Source organism: Phyllobates terribilis, unplaced genomic scaffold (assembly GCF_046119375.1).
Source record: "Phyllobates terribilis strain yellow unplaced genomic scaffold, ASM4611937v1 Scaffold_4__5_contigs__length_816908805, whole genome shotgun sequence".
Taxonomy (NCBI): domain Eukaryota; kingdom Metazoa; phylum Chordata; class Amphibia; order Anura; family Dendrobatidae; genus Phyllobates; species Phyllobates terribilis.
Window position 1 is genome coordinate 37,494,687 of NW_027362764.1, and position 27,342 is coordinate 37,522,028.

At 41.7% G+C, this 27,342-nt stretch overlaps 1 protein-coding gene across 1 annotated transcript in view; it reads right to left on the reverse strand.

The window, feature by feature from the left end:
* Positions 1-244: 244 nt before the first annotated feature.
* Positions 245-27,342, reverse strand: part of BZW2 (basic leucine zipper and W2 domains 2) — a 40,189-nt gene continuing 13,091 nt past the window's right edge. The window contains exons 2-12 of the mRNA XM_073677259.1: positions 27,155-27,219; positions 20,074-20,250; positions 15,240-15,343; positions 14,116-14,181; positions 12,156-12,291; positions 11,649-11,758; positions 8,486-8,656; positions 7,811-7,957; positions 6,433-6,571; positions 2,752-2,874; positions 245-674 (exon numbers count right to left, since the gene is read on the reverse strand). Of these exons, the coding sequence (XP_073533360.1) occupies positions 646-674; positions 2,752-2,874; positions 6,433-6,571; positions 7,811-7,957; positions 8,486-8,656; positions 11,649-11,758; positions 12,156-12,291; positions 14,116-14,181; positions 15,240-15,343; positions 20,074-20,250; positions 27,155-27,219 (1,267 nt within the window). The 3' untranslated portion in view covers positions 245-645. The remainder of the gene's footprint in view (positions 675-2,751; positions 2,875-6,432; positions 6,572-7,810; positions 7,958-8,485; positions 8,657-11,648; positions 11,759-12,155; positions 12,292-14,115; positions 14,182-15,239; positions 15,344-20,073; positions 20,251-27,154; positions 27,220-27,342) is intronic.

The window sequence follows — 27,342 nt, forward strand, 5'->3', positions numbered from 1 at the left end:
GTCGGTACACAGGGGAGGAGGGCCCCGGCCGCGCGTCGGTACACAGGGGAGTTATATCTTGCTGTTTGTAGACAGGTCTTGTGTCTGTATATAGGAGGTATGTTCTGTCGTGAGTATACAGGGGAGGAGAGTCCTGCAATGTTTTTTGCTATTGCTACTTGACTCCAATTAAAGGAGCTTCACGTTGTTTATGGTGAATATTAGAAGTGTAGAATGGTATAATATGGCATCACAGACTACATCCTTAAGATAAAAAGCCTTTATTCAAAAGGAAAAAAAAAAAAAGAAAAAAAAAGGGGGTTAATCTTATATAACATCCACAAGCCGATACTGAGCTACGAGCGCACACTAGAGACCTGGACACGAGAGTCGGGACTGTGCTGTTCATTCTGTGCTTGGAGATACTAACAAGTAGGAGGAGTCCATGGAGAAGCACCGCCCCTTTCTCATGGCTCCCGGGTGGATGGCTTTGCCTAGGATCACGAGACTGACCAGAGGTAGACGTCCAGATAAAAGGATCTAATTGCCTGAGTGCACCAACACTAAACCGCTTCTCCTAGAAAACATGGACGACTTGTAGCTCGCAGACTCCGGGCAGACGCGACGTTCATGCCGCTCGTCTGCAGCCTGGACCGCTGCCACTGCTCAGTTCTCTTCTCCTTCAGACTCCGATTCTAGAAGACAGAGAACATTATACAAATAATGAGGGAGACATATGGGAAAATGAGAAATGTGGAGCAGCGCAGTGCGTCAGGTTATGTTCACACCATGAGCTTTTGATGTTGCAGATTTTCTGTTCCCATTAAATAGGTTACTTTGAATTTTATTTTTCGAAAATATGCAGCGTAAAAAACTCATTGTGGAAACTTTACTGTAAGGTTAAGATGGTTTAAAAATAAGGGAAGATCTATGGATAGTGGCCCCTTCCCAGGATAATAACACCAGCCCCCAGGGATCTGTTCTATTATCAGTCTGAGACAATGTGGATTTTTTATCATTTGAGAAAAACCTTTAGAGACATGAAGTGTCGAATTCTTAATAGTATATATCTGTTTATTCATCTGTCCCGCCCATGTACTGTGATATACAACTACCTTCTGATAAATTAATTCCAAATCATTTTGTTAAGCTTTAAAAATTCATGACTGTAATTTTTCGATCTAAACCTTTCAAATTAGGAAATGGGGACAAATTAACTGATCTTTGTTTTTTTTTATTATTGGTTCTGTTACACAGAGCGTCCAGGAGCTAGATCACTTTAGATTCATATTCCGTATTCGGAATTCATTTATCGGATCGTAGTTTGTAAATTACAATATGTTGCTAGAATAGTACAAACCTTGAGGAAACAGATGAATGAACATCGGTCGATCATCAAGATTAGGACAAAATCTTTCTAAACCTTTTTTTTTTCCCCTTGTTGAAGATTCTTGTTGTCTCAGACTGATAAATAATAAAGAGATCCCGGAATGTTGTTCAGATCGTTATCAGACGTTAATTAATAGATAATCGTTCCGGATATTGTGCACTTTAACCTCCTGGAGATTTTCATTCTGGATATTGTGCACTTTAACCTCCTGGAGATCTTCATTCCAGATATTCTGTACTTTAACCCCCTGGAGGTCTTCATTATTAGAAAGTATCTCTCAATGTTGTTTTATAATATTTAATTGCATCTACATACACATATCTATCTTTATAATTGGCTGATAATTAATTGTTATTTATTGAGGTTTACGTCGTTATCTGTTTTTAAAATAACAGAATAGGTCTTTTTTGCATGTACCCGAGGAAGAAATGTGCGGTCCCCCATAAAGACCTTTATTTTTTCTTTACATCCTTGTCCTGTACGCCTACTTTAACCCCCATGACTGAGCTGACAGCAACAAAAACTTTTGCCTTGGTCCATTTGGTAAACACAGAACTGGAGCTGTAAGGGGAGGAGGGGGATGCAGCTGCAGCTCTTCCATCAGTCTATGAGACTGCATGCTGAGACAGCAGAGGGAGACTCTTACAAAGACTCCTGCCATAAACAAACATCCTGCTATTTACCCACAGCCACCAAATCTTGCCATGTACCTGCAAGTGAACCACCCACTGGACTTCTAAAAGAAGAATAAGCAGGGATTTCAATCAATTTGGGCTTGGGGAAAAATATTACATATGCTCTATAGATTGCACGGTGCCTCCAGGATGACAGATTCCCTTTAAATGTCTGCCTGTCATACAGTGTCCAATCAAACTTACAGAAAACTATTAACCAACTTCCACTAGGGGGAAGCACATACTTAAAAAAAAACAAAAACCCACAGTATGAACCAAGGCTGCAGAAAGAAAATGGCGGGCAGATTCATAAGACAGCAAAAAACACACTATTGAGTGCTCAGGCTGCACGATCATTTCACTGCATCTTGCCAGACATTCGGGGCCACATGCCTCAAGTGGCGTTCTACATATTTTTTTTTATTTTTTTAAGTCCAGTTTTGGTTTTGTTTGTATTAGTCTTAAAGATCTGTTGACTGTCCAGCACCAGAGTCTTAAAAAATGGGTCACAATGAATTTTTTTTTGCACACAAAAAAAAAAAAAAAAAGTTTGAAAAAGTTACAAAGACAAAAAAGGAAAAAAAAAAAAAAAAAGGGGTTGCATGTTCTGCTAAACTGTCCAAAAACGTAAGCAAAAAAATCCCAATATATATAAAAATCACCATGGTGATGGGGGAGAAGGAACATTAGTGCAACTTTTCGCTTTACCTTCTTCTGCATTTTGTAACCACTCCACAAACTTTTTCATTTGGTCAAGAAAGACGCTTTTCCCCTTGGCGACGTGCGCTTCCTTGTACCACTTCAGAATGGCTTCTTCCCCCAGGACATCCGCTGAAATCCAGCACAACATTAATCAAATACACAGCTACATGTGACCCAAAACCTCAAAAAAAAGTTTGCAAGACTAGTTGGACAATTTTAGTCTGGAGAGGATGAACTAAAAGGACAAAGTTTCCTCCTAGTTGTAAACAAGAAGAGACCTGAACTCTGCCCCTTTACTGGAGGTTTCACTCTAGATTTAGTAATGGAGGAAAGGGTGGGGGGTGGGGGGGGTAATGAGATACATATAGGGGGTCTAACGGTCTCATTTTTAGATTATAAATGGAAAAATACAGGGAAACAGAACGGAGCTAGTAGATTTTATAACGTTTTAATGGCCCTTTAAGATTCAACATAGTAGAATGTTCCTATTGCAGACCCAATGATAATAAAAGGGAAAAACACTGCAAATAAAAAGATAATACTCGTCATTACAAGACAATTAAGAGTTCAACAGCTGCTTTTTTCTGCAAGATTTTATCTATAATAATCCTGCAGAAATTGTATCTGAATATAACAGCTGAGCCCACGGTGTATACCGACATAGCACAGCTCTCATTTATGGAGAAATAGAGACGATTATGCAGAACTGGCCTGATTTTACATGAAAATCTAAACATACAGTATTCCTATGTACGCCAATCTAGTATGAGAATACAACTAACATAAAACTGCCCCCTATGTACAAGAATACAACTACTATAATACTGCCCCTATGTACAAGAATATAACTACTATAATACTGCCCCCTATGTAAAAGAATATAACTACTATAATACTGCTCCTATGTACAAGAATATAACTACTATAATACTGCTCCTATGTACAAGGATATAACTACTATAATACTGCCCCCTATGTACAAGAATATAACTACTATAATACTGCTCCTATGTACAAGAATATAACTACTATAATACTGCCCCCTATGTACAAGAATATAACTACTATAATACTGCCCGTATGTACAAGAATATAACTACTATAATACTGCCCGTATGTACAAGAATATAACTACTATAATACTGCCCCTATGCACAAGAATATAACTACTATAATGCTGCCCCTATGTACAAGAATATAACTACTATAATACTGCTTCTATGTACAAGAATATAACTACTATAATACTGCCCCCTATGTACAAGAATATAACTACTATAATACTGCTCCCTATGTACAGGAATATAACTACTATAATACTGCCCGTATGTACAAGAATATAACTACTATAATACTGCCCCTATGTACAAGAATATAACTACTATAATACTGCTCCCATGTACAAGAATATAACTACTATAATACTGCCCCATATGTACAAGAATATAACTACTATAATACTGCCCCATATGTACAAGAATATAACTACTATAATACTGCTCCTATACACAAGAATATATCTACTATAATACTGCTCCTATGTACAAGAATATAACTACTATAATACTGCTCCTATATACAAGAATATATCTACTATAATACTGCTCCTATGTACAAGAATATAACTACTATAATACTGCTCCTATGTACAAGAATATAACTACTATAATCCAGCCCCCTAGGTACAAGAATATAACTACTATAATACTGCCCCTATGTACAAGAATACAACTGCTATAATACTGCCCCTATGTACAAGAATACAACTGCTATAATACTGCCCCTATGTACAAGATTACAACTGCTATAATACTGCTCCTATGTACAAGAATATAACTACTATAATACTGCCCCTATGTACAAGAATACAACTGCTATAATACTGCCCCTATGTACAAGAATACAACTACTATAATACTGCTCCTATGTACAAGAATATAACTACTATAATACTGCCCCTATGTACAAGAATATAACTACTATAATACTGCTCCCTATGTACAAGAATACAACTGCTATAATACTGCTCCCTATGTACAAGAATATAACTGCTATAATACTGCTCCCTATGTACAAGAATATAACTACTATAATACTGCTCCTATGTACAAGAATATAACTACTATAATACTGCTCCTATGTACAAGAATATAACTACTATAATACTGCTCATATGTACAAGAATATAACTACTATAATACTGCCCCTATGTACAAGAATATAACTACTATAATACTGCTCCATATGTATAAGAATATAACTACTATAATAATGCTCCTATGTACAAGAATATAACTACTATAATACCGCCCCCTATGTACAAGAATATAACTACTATAATACCGCCCCCTATGTACAAGAATACAACTACTATAATACTGCCCCTATGTACAAGAATATAACTACTATAATACTGCCCCCTATGTACAAGAATATAACTACTATAATACTGCTCCCTATGTACAAGAATATAACTACTATAATACTGCTCCTATGTACAAGAATATAACTAATATAATACTGCTCCTATGTACAAGAATATAACTACTATAATACTGCCCCTATGTACAAGAATATAACTACTATAATACCGCCCCCTATGTACAAGAATACAACTACTATAATACTGCCCCTATGTACAAGAATATAACTACTATAATACTGCCCCCTATGTACAAGAATATAACTACTATAATACTGCTCCTATGTACAAGAATATAACTAATATAATACTGCTCCTATGTACAAGAATATAACTACTATAATACTGCCCCTATGTACAAGAATATAACTACTATAATCCAGCCCCCTAGGTACAAGAATATAACTACTATAATACTGCCCCCTATGTACAAGAATATAACTACTATAATACTGCCCCTATGTACAAGAATATAACTACTATAATACTGCTCCTATGTACAAGAATATAACTACTATAATACTGCTCCCTATGTATAAGAATATAACTACTATAATACTGCCCCTAAGTACAAAAATATAACTACTATAATACTGCCCCTATGTACAAGAATATAACTACTATAATACTGCCCCCTATGTACAAGAATATAACTACTATAATACTGCTCCTATGTACAAGAATATAACTACTATAATACTGCCCCCTATGTGCAAGAATATAACTACTATAATACTGCCCCTATGTTCAAGAATATAACTACTATAATACTGCTCCCTATGTACAAGAATATAACTACTATAATACTGCTCCCTATGTATAAGAATATAACTACTATAATACTGCTCCCTATGTACAAGAATATAACTACTATAATACTGCTCCCTATGTATAAGAATATAACTATAATACTGCCCCTATGTACAAAAATATAACTACTATAATACTGCTCCTATGTACAAGAATATAACTACTATAATACTGCTCCTATGTACAAGAATATAACTACTATAATACTGCCCCCTATGTGCAAGAATATAACTACTATAATACTGCCCCTATGTACAAGAATATAACTGCTATAATACTGCCCCTATGTTCAAGAATATAACTACTATAATACTGCTCCTATGTACAAGAATATAACTACTATAATACTGCCCCCTATATACAAGAATATAACTACTATAATACTGCCCCCTGTGGAGAAGGCTATACCTACTAATTACAGATTTCTTACACCAGGTCTTCAGGTTTCGTCTCACCTTTATAGAACAGGACTACGATCTTCTGGAAGGCCTTCATGAAGTGGATGTTGTCGTAACAGTATTCTTGCACTTTCTGAAGTAAGACTAGCTCGGATTGGCCTTGAGTGCTGAACACGGCCAGAAGAGGAGCGTATTGCTGAAACACAAGGTGATAACATGTGACCATCTATCTATAAGATATACAAAGATTAAATGTAACATTATCACCATCCTGAACCACATCGTGTCTTACATCTGCCATACATATTAACTGGGAGAACTGAAGAATTATCAGGGTTTTTACTGTTTTATAAAGGTTAAATGGTTATAGATATTGGTCCCAGAAATAAGTCCATTGATATAAGTCGTACAAAATATAAAATCTGCCAGAATGTGATCATTAACCATTTCAAAGTCCAGGCAATTTTCACATTTTTGTCGACCTCACTTAAAACCGAAAATATTTAAATACTCATTTTACATCCATTAGATTTAAGAAATGTCCCAATTAGGCACAGAGGGTAAATTCACTCGCAACTGATTATGTTCTCACTTTAGTAGAAAAACAGAATCTCATCCCCTCCTAAAATGTGGCAATCAAGGAACACAAACCCCCCAACCAGTAACATGAAGAAAAGTTCCTGTATTCCCCTTCAGTCACTGGAGGCTCTCAAGGGAAGAAATGCCTAAAGAGATGATAACTGAAGGAAAAGTTCCTGTATTCCCCTTCAGTCACTGGAGGCTCTCAAGGGAAGAAATGCCTAAAGAGATGATAACTGAAGGAAAAGCTCCTGTATTCTCCTTCAGTCACCGGAGGCTCTCAAGGGAAGAAATGCTTACAGATGATAACTGAAGGAAAAGCTCCTGTATTCTCCTTCAGTCACTGGAGGCTCAAGCAAAGAAATGCTTAAAGAGATGATAACTGAAGGAAAAGTTCCTGTATTCATTCTGGATCACTAGAGGGTATTGAGGGGACAAATGCCTGTAAGAAGGATGATACCAAGAGAAAAAAAGTTCCTGTGTTTCCCCCAAGTCACTGGAGGTTCTCAGGGAGAATCAATTTGTGATTGGCAAGATGGATGATAACAAGAGGAAAATACTTTTTGTTGAGTCCCATGGGGTCAATGTAGGATTTACTGGGAAGAGATGACATTAAAATGGCTACAATTATGAAGTGGGAATGACAACATGAGAAAAGGTTCCTGCATTCTCTCTCTAGGCTGTACAAAGGTGCCTATAATGTTCCAGCCAGGACAAGAATATAAAATCATGGATTTTTTTAAAGTGAAAATTAAAAGAGGAATTTACAAATCATAAAACAGCAAAACAAACAAAAAAAAACAACAACACAGCACACTGATGTAACGCGACGGTGGAGTTTCCCTTTAATTCCCACCTTTAAGTGCTTCAGCGCCTGCTCCGCCACCAGCTCTTCTTTCTTATTCCACTCTACTGCGTTCATCACACAGGTCCACAGGAGCCCAATCACGGCGGGCTCGGGGATCCCGCTGCGCTTCATCTCCTCTTTTAAGTACATCACTATCTAAGATAAATCATATGATAATAGTGTAATTTTTACACCACATTTGTCTCTTTTTGCAAAAGGTGCCAAAAAATGCAGAATCTACGACTTTGCTGATATGATCTATGGAGGTATGTGGGCACTTATGTAACAAATATAGTACAGCATGGCGGTATTGTAGTAGTAGTGATTTGTGGTATTACTTAAGCACTAGATACTGTAAGATAGAATTTTATGAGGATACTACAGCACCAAGTGAAGGTTTTATAATCAATAGTATAAATGTCAGTTTACTAGGATACTATATGGTGGTATACTGTGTGTATTGTATTTTAGCACATGGCACTCTTTGGTAGTATATGAGAGGGCACTGTGCACCGCTTGGAACACTTCGTTACATTAGAGAAAACAAGAGCACGGTATGGCGGTTTCTTGTGTAGTTACTAAATGGTATGGTTCTGTACGGTCGGCAGCATTGTATGTGCACTGTATGGCAGTATTATGTATCTCTAATTCGCTATGTGCACAGTTATTAGTAAAAAAAGTAACCTCTTTGATAGGACATTCTTCAGACAAACGTTCCTGAAGCTCCTTCTGCAGCTCCTTCCGTGTTCCCAGAGATTGCTGGACCCGCAGAAAATCAGAGAGTTCCTTCAAGTCGGCATCAGTAAAATACTTTGAGAAATGTTCAACTGTCTGCCGATTGGATGGAAACAGCTCCTAAGGCATCAATAATGTAGTGATCAGAGCGAGGCAAATACTGGGGCGATATACATTTATTACCGCATGGTCATAAGATTGTCGTCCTGATATAAAGAGATGCATTAGCAGTATTATAGTAGTTATATTCTTGTACATAGGGGCAGTATTATAGTAGTTATATTCCTGTACATAGGGGGCAGTATTATAGTAGTTATATTCTTGTACATAGGGGGCAGTATTATAGTAGTTATATTCTTGTACATAGGGGCAGTATTATAGTAGTTATATTCTTGTACATAGGGGCAGTATTATAGTAGTTATATTCCTGTACATAGGGGCAGTATTATAGTAGTTATATTCTTGTACATAGGGGGCAGTATTATAGTAGTTATATTCTTGTACATAGGGGGCAGTATTATAGTAGTTATATTCTTGTACATAGGGGCAGTATTATAGTAGTTATATTCCTGTACATAGGGGCAGTATTATAGTAGTTATATTCTTGTACATAGGGGGCAGTATTATAGTAGTTATATTCTTGTACATAGGGGCAGTATTATAGTAGTTATATTCTTGTACATAGGGGCAGTATTATAGTAGTTATATTCCTGTACATAGGGGGCAGTATTATAGTAGTTATATTCTTGTACATAGGGAGCAGTATTATAGTAGTTATATTCTTGTACATAGGGTGCAGTATTATAGTAGTTATATTCTTGTACATAGGGTGCAGTATTATAGTAGTTATATTCTTGTACATAGGGTGCAGTATTATAGTAGTTATATTCTTGTACATAGGGTGCAGTATTATAGTAGTTATATTCTTGTACATAGGGGCAGTATTATAGTAGTTATATTCTTGCACATAGGGGCAGTATTATAGTAGTTATATTCTTGTACATAGGGGCAGTATTATAGTAGTTATATTCTTGTACATAGGGAGCAGTATTATAGTAGTTATATTCTTGTACATAGGGGCAGTATTATAGTAGTTATATTCTTGTACATAGTAGCAGTATTATAGTAGTTATATTCTTGTACATAGGGAGCAGTATTATAGTAGTTATATTCTTGTACATAGTAGCAGTATTATAGTAGTTATATTCTTGTACATAGGGGGCAGTATTATAGTAGTTATATTCTTGTACATAGGGAGCAGTATTATAGTAGTTATATTCTTGTACATAGGAGGCAGTATTATAGTAGTTATATTCTTGTACATAGGGTGCAGTATTATAGTAGCTATATTCTTGTACATAGGGGGCAGTATTATAGTAGTTATATTCTTGTACATAGGGGCAGTATTATAGTAGTTATATTCTTGTACATAGGGGCAGTATTATAGTAGTTATATTCTTGTACATAGGAGGCAGTATTATAGTGGTTATATTCTTGTACATAGGAGACAGTATTATAGTGGTTATATTCTTGTACATAGGGGGCAGTATTATAGTAGTTATATTCTTGTACATAGGGAGCACTATTATAGTAGTTATATTCTTGTACATAGGGGCAGTATTATAGTAGTTATATTCTTGTACATAGGGGGCAGTATTATAGTAGTTATATTCTTGTACATAGGGGCAGTATTATAGTAGTTATAGTCTTGTACATAGGGGGCAGTATTATAGTAGTTATATTCTTGTACATAGGGGGCAGTATTATAGTAGTTATATTCTTGTACATAGGGAGCAGTATTATAGTAGTTATATTCTTGTACATAGGGGCAGTATTGTAGTAGCTATATTTTTGTACATAGGAGCAGTATTATAGTAGTTATATTCTTGTACATAGAAGCAGTATTATAGTAGTTATATTCTTGTACATAGGGGGCAGTATTATAGTAGTTATATTCTTGTACATAGGGAGCACTATTATAGTAGTTATAGTCTTGTATATAGGGGGCAGTATTATAGTAGTTATATTCTTGTACATAGGGGGCAGTATTATAGTAGTTATATTCTTGTACATAGGGAGCAGTATTATAGTAGTTATATTCTTGTACATAGGGAGCAGTATTATAGTAGTTATATTCTTGTACATAGGGGCAGTATTGTAGTAGCTATATTTTTGTACATAGGAGCAGTATTATAGTAGTTATATTCTTGTACATAGAAGCAGTATTATAGTAGTTATATTCTTGTACATAGGAGCAGTATTATAGTAGTTATATTCTTGTACATAGGAGCAGTCTTATAGTAGTTATATTCTTGTACATAGGGGGCAGTATTATAGTAGTTATATTCTTGTACATAGGGGGCAGTATTATAGTTATATTCTTGTACATAGGGGGTAGTATTATAGTAGTTATATTCTTGTACATAGGAGCAGTATTATAGTAGTTATATTCTTGTACATAGGGGGCAGTATTATAGTAATTATATTCCTGTACATAGGGACAGTATTATAGATAGTAGTTACATTCTTGTACATAGGGGACAGTATTATAGTAGTTATATTCCTGTACATAGGAGCAGTATTATAGATAGTAGTTATATTCTTGTACATAGGAGCAGTATTATAGTAGTTATATTCTTGTACATAGGAGCAGTATTATAGTAGTTATATTCTTGTACATAGGGGCAGTATTATAGATAGTAGTTATATTCTTGTACATAGGGGCAATATTATAGTAGTTATATTCTTGTACATAGGAGCAGTATTATAGTAGTTATATTCTTGTACATAGGGGCAGTATTATAGTAGTTATATTCTTGTACATAGGGGCAGTATTATAGTAGTTATATTCTTGTACATAGGAGCAGTATTATAGCAGTTATAGTCTTGTACATAGGAGCAGTATTATAGTAGTTATATTCCTGTACATAGGGGCAGTATTATAGTAGTTATATTCCTGTACATAGGAGCAGTATTATAGATAGTAGTTATATTCTTGTACATAGGGGGCAGTATAATAGTAATGATGTAACTTCTATAATACTGCTCTCTATGTAAAAGAATATAAGCGCCTGAACATTTGGTTACATTGGAGTCATAGACATATACTGACTAGTAGTCTTTTATCCAGATTGGCTTTTCTTAAGGATGACGTTACAGAGTTTGCATCCTTCTCAGACATCCATGCCTTGAAGAGTTTTACAGCAAAAGACGCAGAAATACCTGAGGTGGGAGTGAAGCAAGAAGAAACAGGGGCTGTGGACATCTTTCTTATACGGTGCTCCTACCTACTGGACATGGAAACTTGCTGGCGGCTAAACACTCAACTAATCTCCATGGATTAAAGGGACGGGGAAGATACATTGGGTGGCAAAGGTATGTTCCTGACAGCCGCTTCCAGACCTCTGTGTGGACAGGACGACATGTAAGGAGTCACGGGCACTGGCCACTTTTTTCTTCAATCATAAGTTGTAAAACCTAGAATACTATGATTGGCACATGGTGCAAAAAAATATTTTCTGCAGCTTTGGTGGTGATTGGAGTAGAACAATAGAAATCAATAAAAGACTTAAAGGAAACCTGTAGCCAGGTGGAGACACCGACCTCGTGCATGCCGTACCTTCTTTGACTATATTTTCGGTGAACAGGCTTGTTAAAATAGTGGCTGGGAGCGTTCCACCAGCCAGCAGAATGCCGGTGAGCACGGCTAACTTTGTTTGTTCCGCTTCGGAAAATGCCTTGAGAAAAAGCAGGAGCTGCAAAGACAAAAGAAACCATGTGAACCCCTCTGGGGTGAGTGGGCAGGCAATGGGTTATATAAATTGAGACCAAAAATTTGACCTCATATCATGAAAGTTAGCCGCCATCTTAGGTATGACACGTCATACCTGAAGATATTCCCTATTGTCATTTCTAAAAATCCCTCACACAGCTCCTACCATGTCACAATTCTCCAGCCCCTGGTAAACAGAGCAATTCGCCCCCACCTCTGGAGACCAGTCTCAGGAACTTCTTTGATATGGTAAATAGATGGGCCAGCTCTGTTGTGTCCAAACAGGACAGAGTCAGCTAGGCCCCAGGGGGGTAATTAACACCTTGATGTCACTTGAAACCAGAAGCAAACCATTTGTGCAAGCCTGCAAACCTCTCCATTATCCCAAGGAACCATGTGCTTTCTTTGTGGAAAATGGCCACCAAAAGCTACAGATACACTATCAATTCATAACCACACGATACAAGTTAGGGAACCCGAATAAAATGTATCATGTGGGAAAGGTGCCCGCGGACACAATCATGGGACTTATAAATCCATGAGTGGCCTGGAAAGCTAGATATTTAGAAGAACCATATACAAGGTCCCAGGGGAGGCATGTTTAGAGTCAATGGCTTCCCCAGAAGAGTAGGATCACGACGAGACCTCTGGTGATACGATGAGATCAACCCAGGGAAAGTTATAGGTACTTTTCCAAAATGGAGCCAAAACTGGCATTGGTAGGGGGGCGGGGCTTAGTAAACTGACATCACCAAGAGTGGGCGTGAAAGGACTTTTAGTATAACAACAGCGAGAAACCCCCTCAGTTTGGACCCAGGAGATGATGTGAACAACTCCTAATGTCGGGTCCAGGTCTCTGAGTGGGAGGAGCACCTTAGCCATGTGCTACTGAGGCTTGGACGACTGCAACTAAACTTGAACCTGTGGGATCGCAACGCCTCCCTTGCACCACAAGAACAGTAACTGATTTATCGTGGTTATTCCTGTGTTTTGTATTTCTAGTTGTTATATCCCTTATTCTGGCCAAATACCGTTGTCTAGTTAATTGTATAGCCTTGTAATCTAGTGTATTCTTATAATCGATTAAATCATAAATTAATCGTGGGCTGTATCCTTTACTCTGCATATACGAATCCATTGGTCCGGAAACGCTTGGCTGAAACGCCGCTACTGGGTTGGTTCCTGACCCGATACAAGTCTATTAACGGACCGGGCTTGTATCAAACGAGAACTGGTGGCAGCATACCACCTGGGGGATTTGAGGAAGGCTGGCAGTGACGGTCGGAGGTGTGGATATATATTATTGGCACAGCAAGGGAAATATATATACCGCCCTCACTGCAGAGGGCCTCAAATACCCAGAGGGCTACAGGATGGACTCTCTGGCGACCACTCACTCTAGGTGCAGTACCTTGACTGACCTGAGAGGAAAGGGGGCGCCAGAGAGTTGTTCCTGTATCATGGCGTCGCGGATTGGTGACATGTAAGGGACGACACACCACCGTGTTTTCCCCCGCTGGTAGCAGCTTCCTGGCACTACTTACTCTAGGTGCAGTACCTTGACTCACCTGAGAGGTAAGGGGGCACCAGAGAGCGGCACCCACCGGCCGGCATTTCATCACACTCAGACCCACTTTTTTTTTTTTCTTAGAATGAGGGGGCGCCAGGCCGTTCACTTCATTGTTTCCCAGGCACAGCGCCATACTTCTGCTAGTGGCTGTGTTTGGTACTGCAACTCGTTCTAAAAATATTGCTTCCAATCTTTTAGCAAGCCAGCCCTTTATAAGTGTTTAGGTTTCCTTCTTACCTTTTTTATTTCGTCTTCAAAAGCTTTCTCCAGGTATTTATATCTTCTGATCAGTTTGCTGAAGACCTAGAAAAATAAAAATATTGATGAAGGAGGACGCAGGCGAGTCGTAGGGTGCTAAAGAGTAATGTGGAATACAGCGAAGGGGTCTTCTCCACAAAAGACTGGGAAAAGTAAGGGTCAACAAATCCAACCAGAGGTGTTCACACAAGGCCTGTAAACCAGAGCACAGCCATTTCGTATCGCCCATCTCGATTTCATTCATGCACAAGACATAGTCAAACTACATTAATCTGGCACGGAGTACTAAAAAAACAAAACAAAACTATATTCAAAACACTAGATTATCAGGAAAGTAAGGCAGAGTTGGTGCTCTATGTCCTCAGTATAGGGGACTGGATCCCGGTAAACATTTATAGCTGCCACTGGAGGGCGACAGAGCTACACAGGTAGTGCTCTGTACTATCGTAAACTCCAATGCACACTGCACTTAGGATGTAGTCACTAATGGAACAGAGTTTACAAAAAAAAAAAAAGGTTGGGGTACGTAAAGTTTAGCAGCATTGGAACATCATCTGTTGAAACAGTTATTGGAAACAGTCATGGAAGAGGAGGACGGACGGGGAGGACGGACGACGGGGAGGGACGGGGAGGGACGGCGAGGACGGACGGGGAGGACGGACGGGGAGGACGGACGGGGAGGACGGACGGGGAGGACGGACGGGAAGGACGGACGGGGAGGACGGACGGGAAGGACGACGGGGAGGACGACGGGGAGGACGACGGGGAGGAGGGGCGGCGAGGAGGGGCGGCGAGGAGGAGGAGGACGAGGAGGGAGGACGAGGACGAGGACGGCGAGGAGGGGCGGCGAGGAGGAGGAGGACGAGGAGGGACGGCGAGGACGAGGACGGCGAGGACGAGGACGGCGAGGAGGGACGGCGAGGACGAGGACGGCGAGGACGAGGACGGCGAGGAGGGACGGCGAGGAGGGACGGCGAGGAGGAGGAGGAGGACGAGGACGAGGAGGACGAGGAGGAGGACGACGACGAGGACGAGGAGGAGGACGAGGACAATGGGCCACAGCTGTACTGATCAGCCAGCCCGTCCCAACACACAGGCATTACCTGGGCATAATTTCGCATGGTCTCATAGTCCTCATTTGCTCCAAAGACACAGTGAACGGTCACCTTGGTTTTGTCTCCATCATCGATTCGAGTGCCTCCCGGAGCTAAAGAGAAGAAATGGATAATTAAAGAATCTTCGAGTAGGTAGACAATGGCCACCAGATCACCAAATGTATAATTATATAGGGGTAATAGGACATCACTCTCCATGGTCCGTTTAATAAAAAACACTTTTATGCAGAAACACTGCCCCACCTGTTCATGGGTTGTGCCTGGTACTGCAATTCTGCTTAATTGAAGTAAATGGGGCCAAGCTGAAATTCCAAACACAACCTAAAGATTGGTGTGGTGACAGTATTTTTTTTGGAACAAAAAAAATTATTTTTTCCCCCTTTTAAATTCCGTACAACCCCATTAAGTGTTTCCTGTAGACCTAGTTTTGCGGGGGATGTGGCTTACAGAGAAACTGTCCTCGCCATAAATAGGTTTTTTTTTTATCTGGTGTAAACGCCGCCGTCTTTCTGAATCGGACGTTTCTTTTATTTTGTTCCTGAGATGCGGGCCCTTCTTCCCTACACATAAATCTAGTCTTTCTAGCCAAGTAAGTGTGGTCATTAGCTCTATGTGGGCATATTCTTCATGGCCACACCCAGTTGGCTAAAAGATCACATTTATATACAGGTTAAAAAAAAAAAAAGCCATAGCATGAACAAAATAAAAGCAACGTTGGATTCAGAAGAACAGCGGCATTTACACCAGGTAAAACAACAAACATTTATGGCACTTACGGATCCACTTTAAGGGTATGTGCACATGATGCGGATTTGAAGCAGAAATTTCTTGTGTTTTTGCCTCTCCCTGGAAGATAAAAAGCATGCGGATTTACATGCGTTGTTTTCATGCGTTTTTTGAAGCGTTTTTTGTACATCAATGAATGCTTTTTGGAGATAAATTAATTTGGTGGGACATTGCTTAAACTCTTGGATTACCATAGCACTGGGGTGAGTATATTGGTTCATTCAAATGATTAAAGAATGTGTCTGCTGTAATGTAAATAAAGTGTTTACACTGTGTCTGTGTTTAACTCTAATTAAAGTAAAATAAAGAGTTTGGTCATGAAAATGTCTGACTGACACCTTGTCATCACCAAACAAAAGCTAGGTGTCAGCTAGTCCCATTCACCCAATCCGCATTAGCATTTATATTCATGTAATATATGCGACGGTTGTGAGCTGTTAATTGTAGCCTGGGAAGGTACCATTAGGCAAACATTTTCCCTGGCCATAATTAACATTTCAAAGCTGGTTCATTAGACACTATGTCCCCCGATCAGCACTCAGCAGCGCTTTGGACACAACGTATTTATGTTGCGTCCAAAACGTGGTGTTCTAATGCCGCACTTTTGTTGTCAGTACATGTGAATCCATCGCATATAATGACACTTCAATCGGTCAAAATCTGCAGCAGAGACAAGCGTGTCCACTACAGAAATTGACGTGCTGTGGGCGAGTTTGGGTACGTGGCCAAAGTCAGGAGCTGCTGCATGTTTGACGCTGTATGTTTATACAGCGTCAAATCCGTAGCGTCCAAATGTTACAGTATAATGGATGGGATCTCTAGAAATCCCATGTCCACTATGTGTGCATCTGAGGCTGAAAATCACCCGTGGACACTGACATGCAGCGCGTATTTCAGGACCGCAGCATGTGAAATTCTCTGGCGGAGTCACTAATCTGTGCAACAGAAATTTGACCAATAGAAAGTATTGAATGCGGTAAATACGCATGGTTCAATGAACACATCTGAATTTACCTGCGTTCAATAGAATGGAACGTTTTGGACACAGAAAAAAGTTGCATCCAAAGCGCTGCTACGTCCGGATCGTGGGCACAGAGCCTAAAATAAAAAAATAAATAAATAAATAAAAAAAAATTGTGTGGGCTCCCGCGTCATTTTTATAACCAACAGAGGGAAAGCCGACCGCTGGGGGCTAATATTAGTAGCCACGGAAGGGGCCATTAGCCAAAAATGTTCCCTGGTTATTAATATCAGCCCACAGCTGTTTGTTTAGCCTATACTGGCTAGATTACAGGGGGACCCCCAGAAAAAAAATTGACGTGGGGTCCCCCTATAAAATCTAACCAGCAAAGGCTAAACAGACAGCTGCGGACTGATATTAATAACCAGGGAAGGGGCCATGGATCCTAGCCCCCTTCGCGGCTATTAATTAATATCACCCTGCAGCAGTCCCAGAAATGGAGCATCCATAAGTTGCGCCAAATCTGGAGCTTAGCCTCGCTCTTCTCACTGCCATGTAGCAGTGGGGTAATGGGGTTGGGGTTCACGTCAGCCTTGCATTGGCGGCTGAAGTGAAGCTCAGATTAGTAATGGAGGGCATCTATAAGACGCCCCCATTACTAACCGCGTAGTAAAATAGTCGCCGCCTTTTCAATAAGAGACACTGCCAGAATAAAGTATTTAAATGAAATAAAACACAATGTTCCACAATTTTTTTTTTTTTTTATTACATGCCTCCGCAAAGCCCTCGATCTCCTGAAAAAAAAAAACACAAACCTATCCCTCACCTGTCCGCCGCCAACGACGCAGTCCACGTACCCCCGAGTGTCCCGGATCACTTCTACAGCAGTGACAAAAGCCATCACTGATGTCACTGCTGTAGAAGACAGCATCCTGTTAACAGGACATGCGCGTCATGCGTTTAAATAAATTGACCTCCCCCCCTCCCCATGGATAAAATCAGCATGGAGTCTAGATGTTCTTCTCTTGGGTTTCTCCAATTTCCTTATATCCCACAGACACTCGCCTTACTAACATTATAACCTGGAAAATTTAGCTATTTAGGACCTGCCCCTAGAAATGCCAATTTTGTGCTCCGGCTCACAGGACTGTCCCAAGAAATCCAGATTGGGACAGAAAGTGTAAATTTTGAGCCCCAAGAGGACTTATTATAGGAACAACGACACAATAAAACACAGTTCCATGTGATTTACAACAAGCCCCAAAAACAAGAAGTTCATGGATTTTATTAAACCCGTAGCGACACTGGCCGACAAAAGTAATTTAAGAGCTTTATTTCCTTTTTCCCGTGGGACAGAGGAGTGGATCTGTAACTTGCAGCTAAGAAATACCGTGAAAAGCAACTCCAGGCTGTCAAGCTTCCCATTACAAATAAGACATTAGTACAGCTCCCCAGCAGTCAGGTCACCTCCAGCCGCCACTACCCCCTCCACATAAGTTTTGTGGAACCACATTTTGCAGCTTCATCCAAATCTGACAGGGACATGACGGCTCTCACTCCATCTCTAGAGGCAAAACTGGCTTCAGACCAATTCCCACCTAAAGCCTGCCAGACGGAAATCTACTAGAGGCAAGACATTACATTGTAGACCCTTAATAAAAGACACTGCTCGTACCGCACCATTATATCCGAGGACATTACAGGTAATGATCCTACTGCAAGAATCGCACCGGAGGGAGAAGGAGGTGACTGAAGATAAAAATATGATATATGGATAGAGGATCTTCCCAAGAAGGCAGTATCATAGTAGTTATATTCTTGTACATAGGAGGCAGTATTATAGTAGGTATATTCTTGTACATAGGAGCAGTATTATAGTAGTTATATTCTTGTACATAGGGGGCAGTATTATAGTAGTTATATTCTTGTACATAGGGGGCAGTATTATAGTAGTTATATTCTTGTACATAGGGGCAGTATTATAGTAGTTATATTCTTGTACATAGGAGCAGTATTATAGTAGTTATATTCTTGTACATAGGAGCAGTATTGTAGTAGTTATATTCTTGTACATAGGGGGCAGTATTATAGTAGTTATATTCTTGTACATAGGAGCAGTATTATAGTAGTTATATTCTTGTACATAGGAGGCAGTATTTTAGTAGTTATATTCTTGTACATAGGAGGCAGTATTGTAGTTATATTCTTGTACATAGGAGCAGTATTATAGTAGTTATATTCTTGTACATAGGGAGCAGTATCATAGTAGTTATATTCTTGTACATAGGAGCAGTATTATAGTAGTTATATTCTTGTACATAGGAGGCAGTATTGTAGTAGTTATATTCTTGTACATAGGGGCAGTATTATAGTAGTTATATTCTTGTACATAGGGGCAGTATTATAGTAGTTATATTCTTGTACATAGGGAGCAGTATCATAGTAGTTATATTCTTGTACATAGGAGCAGTATTATAGTAGTTATATTCTTGTACATAGGAGGCAGTATTGTAGTAGTTATATTCTTGTACATAGGGAGCAGTATCATAGTAGTTATATTCTTGTACATAGGAGCAGTATTATTGTAGTTATTTTCCTGTACATAGGGGTCAGTATTATAGTAGTTATATTCTTGTATATAGGAGCAGTATTATAGTAGTTATATTCTTGTACATAGGGGGCAGTATTATAGTAGTGATATTCATGTACATAGGGGCAGTATTATAGTAGTGATATTCTTGTACATAGGAGCAGTATTATAGTAGTTATATTCTTGTACATAGGGGGCAGTATTATAGTAGTTATATTCTTGTATATAGGGAGCAGTATTATAGTAGTTATATTCTTGTATATAGGGAGCAGTATTATAGTAGTTATATTCTTGTACATAGGGGCAGTATTTTTTCATCCTCATAAAAAAATGGCAATATTGTAGCAGTAAATGCTCCACATGATGCTGGCAGCTGCAATCGTTATATGCAGTAAATGGACATCGTGGAAGAATAGACCACATTTTTGATGAATGCCCCCACCCCTTTTTTTCTTTTTACCATAGATGTATGAGTAGGTCCTTACCCAGCATGCTCCCAGCTATGAGAATGTCAAACAGTGTATCAGCATAGCGGCGATAGTCCAATCGTGATCCTGTGGTGTCAAGAAATTTGGCTACTGCTTCCAATTCGTTGCCTGCTTCATTAAGGCCCTGGATGATTGTGTCCCGGAAAACTGTAGGTTCAAATTTCTCTTTTTCATCTGTAAAGAAAACAAGGAAAGGTTTGTGGATTCATCACTAGAGATCCGCTTCCTTTTCTACGGTCTGTAGCTCATCAAGAAGACAACGCAGAGGGAGAGAAGTAACATATGAAAATACAAAGAGTCCGGCTGTGTGCAAAAAACGGTGGGTAAAATAGATGCATTGGCCAAGCTAAACAAAACAAAAAATCCCATATTTCGTGCTGGTTACATTCTTAATATTCTTATTCATTTATATAGACATTTCCTTGACATTCTCTGAACTGTTCAAAGTTCACTGTACAGGAGGAGGAGGTGAGCTGTGACATCACCTATTGTGAATGGTGGATCCTGTGTCATCTACTGTATATACAGGTGTTATCAGTCATTGTACAGGAGGGGGAGGAGGTGAGCTGTGACATCACCTATTGTGAATAGTGGATCCTGTGTTATCTACTGTATATAGAGGGGTTATCAGTAGTGTTCAGCATTCCGATACTGAAATATCGGGTATCGGCCGATATTCGCGGTATCGGAATTCCGATACTTAATTCCGATACTTTTACAATATCGAACACCGGAATCGGAAGTTCCCATAATGCCTGCGCTCTGCAGTGTCTCTGAAGGATGACAAGCTGGATGGCAGCGCTCAGCTGAGATCCAGCCTGTCATCAGAATGCCATCCCAGCGTGGCAGAATTCTCCTGATCGTTTAAAAGCCGGCGGGCGGTAAAAAGGCGCCGGCTTTTAAACAATCACACTGCCTCATACTGCTTCCCCACAGCCTCCCACCCCGATCCTCCGCTCCCCTCGCCACCTCCCATCCCGATCGTAAGTTAAGACCGGGCGGGGAGCGCAGCACCAAGGAGCGGGGAGCGAAGGACCCGGGCGGGGAAGCCGGCAGTGAAAAGACTTCACCGCCAGCTTTCCCGTTCTGTGCTGCGCTTTCCCGCCGGTTATTTCAAATGAACAGCTGAGGTATCAGGTGATGCCGATCAGCTGTTCATTTGAAGTCGCTGCGGTGCCCTCAGAGGGTTCATGTGAGTTCATGCTTGACTGCATTGCATGAACTCACATGAACTTTCCCACAGCCGCTCAGGTCAGCCTCACCTCCCAGACGATCAGCCCGTCATGATTGGTGTGTGTGGGTGTCTGCGCGATGGCGCGCGCGCGGTGTCTGCGAGTGTGTGCGGGGTGTCTGCGCGGTGTCTGCGCGGTGTCTGCGCGGTGTCTGCGCGGTGTCTGCGCGGTGTCTGCGCGGTGTCTGCGCGGTGTCTGCGCGGTGTCTGCGCGGTGTCTGCGCGGTGTCTGCGCGGTGTCTGCGCGGTGTCTGCGCGGTGTCTGCGCGGTGTCTGCGCGGTGTCTGCGCGGTGTCTGCGCGGTGTCTGCGCGGTGTCTGCGCGGTGTCTGCGCGGTGTCTGCGCGGTGTCTGCGCGGTGTCTGCGCGGTGTCTGCGCGGTGTCTGCGCGGTGTCTGCGCGGTGTCTGCGCGGTGTCTGCGCGGTGTCTGCGCGGTGTCTGCGCGGTGTCTGCGCGGTGTCTGCGCGGTGTCTGCGCGGTGTCTGCGCGGTGTCTGCGCGGTGTCTGCGCGGTGTCTGCGCGGTGTCTGCGCGGTGTCTGCGCGGTGTCTGCGCGGTGTCTGCGCGGTGTCTGCGCGGTGTCTGCGCGGTGTCTGCGCGGTGTCTGCGCGGTGTCTGCGCGGTGTCTGCGCGGTGTCTGCGCGGTGTCTGCGCGGTGTCTGCGCGGTGTCTGCGCGGTGTCTGCGCGGTGTCTGCGCGGTGTCTGCGCGGTGTCTGCGCGGTGTCTGCGAGTGTGTGCGATGTCTGTGCGATGTCTGCGAGTGTGTGCGGTGTCTGTGCGATGTCTGCGAGTGTGTGCGGTGTCTGTGCGATGTCTGCGAGTGTGTGCGGTGTCTGTGCGATGTCTGCGAGTGTGTGCGATGTCTGCGAGTGTGTGCGGTGTCTGTGCGATGTCTGCGAGTGTGTGCGGTGTCTGTGCGATGTCTGCGAGTGTGTGCGGTGTCTGTGCGATGTCTGCGAGTGTGTGCGTGCAGGCAGACATAGGCCGATGTGACACTACTACTCCCATCGGCCTATGTCTGTCCCCCGTCCACTCCTGCCAGCAGGATCAGCTCGATGGGAGCAGTAGTTCCCATCAGCCTGATCCTGCTATTTAAATTGCCCTACTGTGTCCCCAATAAATGTTAAATACATGTCATTGGTGGCCAGTGGTTACCTACAATAAATTAGTTCATACATTACCTGTCCCCGCCGATCGCCACCTAAAATAAAGTAAAAAATAAAAAACTACACCTATACTCACCTAGACACCTAATTCCCCGAAGCCATCGATCTCCTGTAATAAAATATAAAATAATAAAGCACAACCTTATCCTTACCCCTCCGTAGTAGTCCACGAGTGTCCCACGATGATCTCCAGTTTAGAGCAGCCACATAGAATGTGACCGCTCTGAACCGCTGCCGCTGCCAGAATGACCCGTCATTGCATAAGCGGGTTCGCCGGAGTTCAGGCAGCGCTGCTCCGGTCAGCTCCTTTACGGCCCTGCTGTATCGTGAGAAATTCCCACGGTACAGCAGTGCCGTAAAGGAGGTCTCCGGAGCTGTGCTGACTGAATGCACTCCGGTGACCTCAGTCAGGGGCTCCCGCTGCCAGGAGCGGACGTGTTCCCGGCAGCGTGAGCTTACAGCAGCCATGCACAGCTGTCACCATCTCCAGATGTGACACCTGTGCATGGGAAATCAGCGCAGGAGCGTGTACAGGTAACTATTTTTTTTTTAGTAAACTAAGAATTAAATAAAATGTGTTTTATTTCAAATAAATTATTTTTTTCTGGGTGTAGTGTGTTTTTTCTTTTTAACACTTTGTAGGTTAGTAATGGGGGTGTCTTATAGACGCCCATCATTACTAACCTGGGCTTCATGGCAGCTGGCGCTGACATGAACCCCAACCCTATTACCCCCTGCCACCGCACCAGGGCAGCGTGGAAGAGCGAGGCTAAGTGCCAGAGTTGGCGCATCCTATGGATTCGCCATTTCTGGGGCGGCTGACGGCTGGTGTTTCTAGCCTGGGAGGGGGCCAATATTCATGGCACCCTTCCTGGGCTATTAATATCAGCCCCCAGCTGTCTGCCTAGCCTTTGCTAGCTATTAAAATAGGGGGGACCCCATGTCATTTTTTTTTGGGGGTCCCCCATTTTAATAGCTAGTAAAGGCTCGGTATTCAGCTGGGGGCTGATATTAGTAGTCTGGGAAGCTCCGTGGGTTTTACCCCCTTCCCAGGATCAAACATCTGCCCCAGCCGTCTGCTTAACCTCCGCTAGAGCCTAAAATTATGGGGGATCCCACGCCAATTTTTTTTTAAATAAATCCTTTATTTTAACACTAAATGACATTTGAGGAGTTAATAAAGATGCAGTCCCTAAATTATTATTTATTTTTTAATTAATTTTTCCAAAAAATTTGACGTGGGCTTTGCCATATTTTTGTATGCCAGCCAGGTACAGCATCCAGCTTCTATGAACGAGCCATTTTCCGGGGTGACTGCGGACTGCAATTTGCACCAGGGGGGGGCAGAAAGCTTGGGCCTCCCTGCGCTGCAGATTCCAGCCCCCAGCTGCCTAGTTGTACCTGGCTGGACACAAAAATAGGGCGAAGCCCCACGTATTTTTTTTTTTAATTATTTCATGAAATTCATGAAATAATTAAGAAAAAAAGGGCTTCCCTATATTGTTGTGTCCGGCTAGGTACAAATAGGCAGCTGGTGGTTGGGGGCAGCCCGTTCCTGCCTGCTGTACCTGGCTGGACACAAATATAGTGCGAAGCCCCACTTCAATTTTTTTTTAATTATTTCAGGAATTTCATGAAATAATTAAAAAAAAAATACGTGGGGCTTCGCCCTATTTTTGTGTCCAGCCAGGTACAACTAGGCAGCTGGGGGCTGGAATCTGCAGCGCAGGGAGGCCCAAGCTTTCTGGGCCCCCCCCCGCTGCAAATTGCAGTCCGCAGCCACCCCGGAAAATGGCGCATTCATAGAAGCGCCATCTTCTGGCACTGTACCCAACTCATCCAGGGCCCTGGTGCGGTGGCTCACTGGGTAATAATGCCAAGCTGGCCTTAACCCCTTTATCAGCTGGCCCCAAGCCCGAAATTCATGGGGTCACGCCAATATTAGACATGACCACCATGAATTTCTAGTAAAGTATTTAAAAAAAACACAACACCCAGAATAAAGTCCTTTAATTGAAATAAAGACACAATTCTTTATTGTTCTAAATTAAACCATACTTACCATCACGCCCATTCCAGCTGAAGCCAACGATCTCCTGTAATAAAAGAAAAATAATAAAGCAACCTCATCCTTACCTTTCCATGGTTCCCAGGACAGCTTCAGCTCTGCTACATCAAGATGACAGGCTGGACCGCAGCAGAACGCTGCCATCCAGCCTGTCATCCCGCAGACACTGAGAAGCGCAGGCATGCGTGCGCTCCTCAGTGTCTCTCTGTGACGGCATCCAGATGAGCCGAGTTCATGTCCAATGAACTCAGCTCACCTCATGCACGTCACTGACAGCGTGGGAGAATTCTCCTGCACTCAGCGCTTCAGCGTGAGAATTCAACCACGCTGTCAGTGACGTGCATGAGGTGAGCTGAGATCATTGGACATGAACTCACCTCATGCACGTCACTGACAGCGTGGGAAAATTCTCCTGCACTCAGCGCTTCAGCGTGAGAATTTTCCCACGCTGTCAGTGACGTGAATGAGGTGAGGTCATGTCCAATGACAGTGTGGGAAAATTCTCATGCTGAGTGCAGGAGAATTCTCCCACGCTGTCAGTGACGTGCATGAGGTGAGCTGAGTTCATTGGACATGACCTCGGCTCATCTGGATGCTGTCACAGCCAGACACTGAGGAGCGCAAGCATGCCTGCGCTTCTCAGTGTCTACGGGATGACAGGCTAGATGGCAGCGTTCTGCTGCGGTCCAGCCTGTCATCTCGATGTAGCAGAGCTGAAGCTGTCCTGGGAACCATGGAAAGGTAAGGATGAGGTTGCTTTATTATTTTTCTTTTATTACAGGAGATCGTTGGCTTCAGCTGGAATGGGCGTGATGGTAAGTATGGTTTAATTTAGAACAATAAAGAATTGTGTCTTTATTTCAATTAAAGGACTTTATTCTGGGTGTTTGTGTTTTTTTTTTAACTTTGACTATGGGGTTAGTAATGGGGGTGTCTTATAGACGCCTCTCCATTACTAACCTGGGCTTGATGTCAGCTGGCATTATAAGCTGACATCAACCCCAGCCCTATTACCCCACTGCCACCGCAACAGGGCAATGGGAAGAGCGAGGCTAAGTGCCAGAATTGGCACATCCTATGGATGCGCCATTTCTGGGGCGGCTGACGGATGGTGTTTCTAGCCTGGGAGGGGGCCAATATTCATGGCACCCTTCCTGGGCTATTAATATCAGCCCCCCAGCTGTCTGCCTAGCCTTTGCTAGCTATTAAATTAGGGGGGACCCCACGTCATTTTTTGGGGGGGTCCCCCATTTTAATAGCTAGTAAAGGCTAGGTATTCAGTTGGGGGCTGATATTAGTAGCCTGGGAAGCTCCGTGGGTATTACCCCCTTCCCAGGCTTCAAACATCTGCCCCAGTTGTCTGCTTAACCTCCGCTAGAGCCTAAAATTAAGGGGAACCCCACGCCAATTTTTTTAAAATAAATCCTTTATTTTAACACTAAATGCAAGTACAGTAACCAACACTGTCACTGTACTTATTATATATGTGACTGACATGTTTCTATCTAATCTATGTGTCAAGCTCTATTCTGTCTGTTATAAATTGTCGGGTACCGCTGCTGAATTGCCGGCCGGCTTTTTTAAAGAGACGGTGCATGAAAACACTTATTTTTTTAAATAAATCCTTTACACTAAATGACAAGTACAGTAAGCAACACTGTCACTGTACTTATTATATATGTGACTGACATGTTTCTATCTATCTAATCTATGTGTGAAGCTTTATTCTTTCTGTTCTAAATTGTCGGGTACCGGTGTATGCCGCTGATGAATTGCCGGCTTTTCATGTAATACATTCTACATTACTGTTAGTTGTTTTCCTTCATGTAGAATTAACCTACAAGGAAAGAAAGGGTTTATTTTCATTCCGATATTTGTATCCCATTGACTTGCATTGGTTTCCGGTATCGGAATCGGCGATATCCGATACTTTTTGGGTATCGGTCCGATCCAATCCGATACGATATTTCCTGATATCGGAAGGTATCGCTCAACACTAGTTATCAGTCATTGTACAGGAGGATGAGAGCTGTGACATCACCTATTGTGAATGGTGGATCCTGTGTTATCTACTTCATATAGAGGGGTTATCAGTCATTGCACAGGAGGGGGAGGATGAGAGCTGTGACATCACCTATTGTGAATGGTGGATCCTGTTTTATCTACTTCATATAGAGGGGTTATCAGTCATTGCACAGGAGGGGGAGGAGGCGAGCTGTGACATCACCTATTGTGAATGGTGGATACTGTCTTATGCTTTAGAAAGAGTGGTCCTTAAATTCTTTTATACCCGTAAAGTAACACATAAGCAGGTAGTGACCCTTCTCGGCTCTCCATTACTACTAGTCTCTGTATATTGGCTGCAGAGGTGATGTCACCACTACAGTGTACGTCACCGCTGCAGCCAATAACCTGTACAGCAATGTTTGACACCCACCTGCATACAGTAAAAAATAAATAAAAATACATAACAAAAAAAATCCCAGCTACCTATAATCACTTTTTTTTTTTTTTTTTTTAAAGAGGAAACAGTACTAAAGTTTAGAAGTTTTGATGAAACAGATATTCCACAAAGGAAAGAAGAGTATGGGTCGTCGGACAATGGAAACGTACCCCTCTTTCTGGTTTTAAACCGCTGGCCTGTTAGCACTGGCTTCTGGTGCTTATTCATAAACTTTCTGTAAATGAAAGCAATAAAAATGAAAATAAGATTAGTTAAAAAGACAAAAAATGAAAAAGAAAAAAAAATACAATAAACCAGTTTGTTCATATATCGGATATTTTACTTTTACAGTAAAATC